This window comes from Lactuca serriola, chromosome 8, assembly GCF_051521515.1.
Source record: "Lactuca serriola cultivar US96UC23 chromosome 8, Lser_US96UC23_V15, whole genome shotgun sequence".
In the NCBI taxonomy this organism is placed as follows: Eukaryota; Viridiplantae; Streptophyta; class Magnoliopsida; order Asterales; family Asteraceae; genus Lactuca; species Lactuca serriola.
The window spans coordinates 97,504,501-97,509,283 of record NC_136415.1 but is presented as its reverse complement, the minus strand read 5'-3'; the positions used below and the strand labels follow the sequence as shown (position 1 = coordinate 97,509,283).

Sequence of the window (4,783 nt, the reverse complement as noted above, 5' to 3'; positions counted from 1 at the left end):
CCATTTCTGAATTAAGGTTGGATGAAAACAAGAAGTTGATTGAAGAACCGAAAGCAATCGTTGACCGTAAGACTAAGAAGTTATGTCGCAAGATGGCCGACTTAGTGCTAGTCTGATGGAAACATTCGAATGGGCCGAATCTCACTTGGGAAACAGAAAGTGACATGATGAGTCGCTACCCACATCTGTTTGCTGATGCATGATTCCGGGATGGAATCATCCTAAGGAGGAGAGAATTGCAACGCCTGGGTTTCGGGGCTAAGCATTTTTAGACGATGTAATAGTCTAGGTCAACTATTGTAACACTTTTTGAGATAATAAAGATGAAATATTTGAGTATTATGTCAATTATGTGAATTTATATGCTTATTACTTATTTATAAATGTGTAATAAGTAAAGAATAAAAATAAGCGTCAAAATCAAAGTGTGAGATAAGCCAGATATCTTTACATAAAGTTGTAGTGGTCGAAACAAGGATTCTGGGGATATAAAGAATACCAAAATCCGAGTTATAACGAAGAAGTTATGACCTGTCGAAGTTTCGCGACAAAACCGACACGGTGCCGAATGTTGTAAAAAGTGAGTTTTTGATAAACTACTTTTTAGCCTTAGTGATCTAAACTAAAGTCGTAGTGCTCGTTAAACCGAGAGTATGTATAAAAAGAACACCCAAATCTGACTTCGTTTGAGGAAGTTATGATTTTTCGAAGTTCCAGCTTAGCAGTAGACAACTAAAAACTCGAATTTTAGATCGAGTAATTTTTAGCCGACACAACCTAAACGAGAATTGAAGGTCTCGTCAATAGTAGCACAACGGTAAAAATACAGACAAAACGGACGTCGGATGAAGAAGTTATGAATTTTTAACAGATTTCCTGTTCCGGTCTGTTAAAATAATAATATAAAAATTAAATTCAAAATTAGACGACGAAGTCTAAATAAAAGTTGTAGAGCGTAATTTTACCTATGCGTGTACATAAAGAACGTCAAAAACGGAGCTCGTATACGAAGGTTATGGATTTTAGAAGTTTTTGCACAAAAATCGAGAAATTTCGAATAAGTGGCTTCCACCACGTCACCCTCACTCAAAACGCGCCATGTATCCGAAATTGGTGTGTCATCCGAGGCCACCTGTCGACACGTATCACATTCACCTTGGACCGAAGGCTCGGTCAATCAGGAGCTGCCTCGTACCCCTCTATGACGCATCCGAGCTTCGCATATGGTGCCACGTCCGAAGCCTCTGACTAGACCTTGGTCCAATCAGAACCCTCCAGCGAGGCCCTCGCATGCACAGACCACGTGACCTCCCCTTCGGATCTGCTGCCGCGTGGATTCTTTCCAGCCGTTTGATCAGAAGCCTCCCCTATAAATAGAAGGCTACGAGCCTTCTCAGATAATTTTAAGATATTGTCCATTTTCTCCCCTTTTTTCATATTTCTTTCATTTTAATATTCCCCAAAGCTGCGATATCGATTATAACCCCCAGAATACGCCTGGAAGTGCCCGAGAAGCCCGGAAAATTTATCTTTTCGGTTTCGAAGCACTACCTTTGCAGAGTACGGTTTCTCAATAAAACTCCTGGTTTTATTAGAAACGATCGTTTTAGGAAACGAATTGCTGCCCTATTATCATCAAATCATGTGAGTGTATAGTCACCTTCATCTTACACCAAGATATGAAGTATTTTCTATAAAATACATGCTACGTGTAATTATATTAATTGTTTAATTGAGGTGACTGTTGAATAGATGTTTTATACAAGTTTTAAACTGTATATGTATTTTTATCTACAAATATGTTGGGTAAAACATGGGTAGATAGTGATGTGTGATGAAATAAAAGTGATGAGAGGCCTCGATGTGATTGTGATCCATTCATCTAGCGGAGTTTGGATGACGACCACGAATTTTCTAGATAGTCCAGTGGAACGCTGGCAGGCCCACAACCTGTAGGTGTTAATGAACTTAGGCGTTCATTCGTTGTACTCCATTCCCCTCATGGTTGCCTTTAGGACATGTATGGCTGAGGAAACCCCTTAGCAGTAGTGTCCATCCCGATGATATTCGTTAGGCTAGGTCCCTTGTGATAAGTGTTTAGGGATGTAAAGTGAGGATAACGGGAACGGGTAATCAGGGCTATTGTTGATTGATGAACTTAATAAGTTTATTATTATTGTGGGTTGAAAACCCTATATACTTACCAGGCTCTCAAGCCTGACCCACTCAGCTTTTTATGTTACAGGTAGTGGACCCCGAGCATAGTCGGAGGACGACGAGAGATTTTTGGATTATTGGCCAGTAGTTGTAAATAACTGTTGAAAGGCTTATAATGTCATGTTTATGATTTTGATCTGTATTGGAACATGACATCCCGAGGTTTTGATATGAAATGAAACTATACCTTTCTTAAAGAAAGGTTTTGCCAAACCTTTATCATGTTTTGTTTTGGGGACCAATTCCGCAACATCTTTTAAAAGGATTTCTCTGATTTTATTTTAAAAAGCATAAATTAAATCGGTCTTTTCTGGCCGAGAAATTAGGGGTGTTAAAGTAACGAAGCTCGAATCATCATGGAACGAACCATGTCCAACAAGGTTCGATTTCACCTCTCAAACAAACCATTCAGCCGTGGTGTCCTAGGCGGCGTCAATTGTGAAACAATTCCACATTCCTTAAGATAGTTGTGAAACTCGATACTAAGATACTCACCACCTCGATCGGATTGGAGCATCTTTATCTTCCTGCCCAATTGATTCTCCACTTCTTGCTTAAACTCTTTGAACTTTTAAAAAGTTTCTGACTTATGCTTGATTAAGTAGATATACCTATATCTACTATAATCATCGGTAAAAGTCATGTAGAAGCGATTTGCATCCCTTATGGAGGATCTAAAGGGCCTACACACATCGATGTGTATGAGATTGAATAATCCCCCATCTCTTTCACAAGTACCAGTGAAGGGTGACTTAGTCATCTTCCCAAGCAAACAACACTCGTATGTGTCATCGGAACTTAGGTCAAATGACTCCAACACTCCATCATTTTGGAGTTGGGCTATGCGCTTCTTGTTGACATGTCTAAGACGACAATGCCTCAAGCATGCCTTGTCCACACCATTGGACGAATCAATATGCAATATACTATTTCCTAAGTTGTCTACAACCATCACATTTTCATATATACCATTACAAGGCAATGGTTCAAAATAAAATTTACCATTATAGAAAGCATTAATAAAACCAATTTCATTATTAAACGAAATTCTAAAACCTTGTTTAACCATGAAGAGAAATAATGTTTCTCGTCATTTCCGACGAGTAGCAATAATCGTTCGAATCTAACCCTAACCCACTACTAAGCATTAAAGAATAAACTCCAATCTTGGTGACATGCGACACTTTCCTATTCCACATGATCAAGTTCATCTACCCATGCTCCACATCCTTACTTCTTCTTAGACCATGCAAATCAGAACAAATGTGAAAACCACATCCTGTATCAAGGACCCAAGAACCAGCATGTGATGAGTTGTTAGATTGAATAGTGTAAATACATGGGAATATGCGCTTTATCTTCCCATCCTTGATATCTTACAGATACTTCGGGCAACTTCATTTCTAATGCCCTTAATCGTGACAGTAGAAGCACTCTGCATCTTTCAGATTAGACGAAGGAGCAGCAGAACCACCTTTGGTTCCACTTCAAGAAGAACCATCATGAGAATTTCCCTTGTGGCTCTTAGAATGAGCTTTCATCTTCTTCCCCTTCCCTTATCCAATTGCCAAGACAAGGATAGCAACAGTAGGAGTTGATGCGACAACTTTTCCTTTCAAGCCGGTTTCAGTAGTTCTTAACAACCCTTGAAGTTTGCTTAATGTCACCCCATCCTTGGTCACATGATAAGTCATCTTGAACTGTTCATAACAAGGAGGTAAAAAGTAGAGAATAATATCAATGGCCAGCTCTTCATCGAAGTTGGCATTTATCTTGAGCAAACGATCCTCATATCTTTGCTGTCTTTGCAAGTGGGCCGTGATGGACTCTCCATCCTTTATTTTGGTTGTTATTAATGAGGCAACAATATCGTACCTCTCTTTATGCGCACTTTTATAGTACTTTTCCATCAAGTCTTGGTGCATGTCATAAGGCCAGAAGTCCTCGTAGAACTTTTGAAGCCCGGGAGTCATAGTGGCTACCATGATGCATGACACCTTTGTCACCTCTTTGCATCGAGCCATATACTCGGCGATCTCTTCGGGAGTAGCATTAGTTTCATTGATCTCGGCGAGTTCTTTGTTGAGAATCTCTTCCTTGTCCTCGTACCTTAGGGCCATGCGAATGTCTTGAATCCAATCGTTAAAATTGGATCCATTAAATGTGACCCTCTTACAAATGCCCAAGAGAGAAAGTGGGTTCGAGGAGTTGGCGTTGGAGGAGTTTGAGCCTCACATCTGAAAAAGAAAAGAGACAAAGTTTAGATTAAATAACAATCCTTAATATAACACCCATATGAAATATTAAGGCTAGGAGCCAACACAATATTCCACAATTCGGAAGAGGGATGCCGTAATCCAATTGCAAAATATTTGAAGGTAGGTAAATGATGATTTACCAATTCCACCATGAAAAACGAAATGAAGAATTAGGTCTTAAATGAAATGAAATTCCTAGATTCTTTTGAGATTCATTGAACTTTTCAATGATTGTTTAATCTTGACTATGCCCTTCAAGTTTGTGACTGGGATACCGAGGATCACAAACAAGGTGTGAATAACCATGC

The 4,783-nt window shown here is 39.4% G+C and overlaps 1 protein-coding gene across 1 annotated transcript; it reads right to left on the bottom strand.

Annotated features, from left to right (window-relative positions):
* Positions 1–3,773: 3,773 nt before the first annotated feature.
* On the bottom strand, positions 3,774–4,337 carry LOC145067204 (uncharacterized). Its single transcript, XM_079014398.1, has one exon. The coding sequence runs from the start codon at positions 4,335–4,337 to the stop codon at positions 3,774–3,776; it is 564 nt and encodes a 187-aa protein (XP_078870524.1).
* Positions 4,338–4,783: the final 446 nt, after the last annotated feature.

Coding starts and splice junctions, on each gene's coding strand:
- LOC145067204 (XM_079014398.1), bottom strand. CDS start 4,337: ATGGCCCTAAGGTACGAGGACAAGGAAGAGATTCTCAACAAAGAACTC.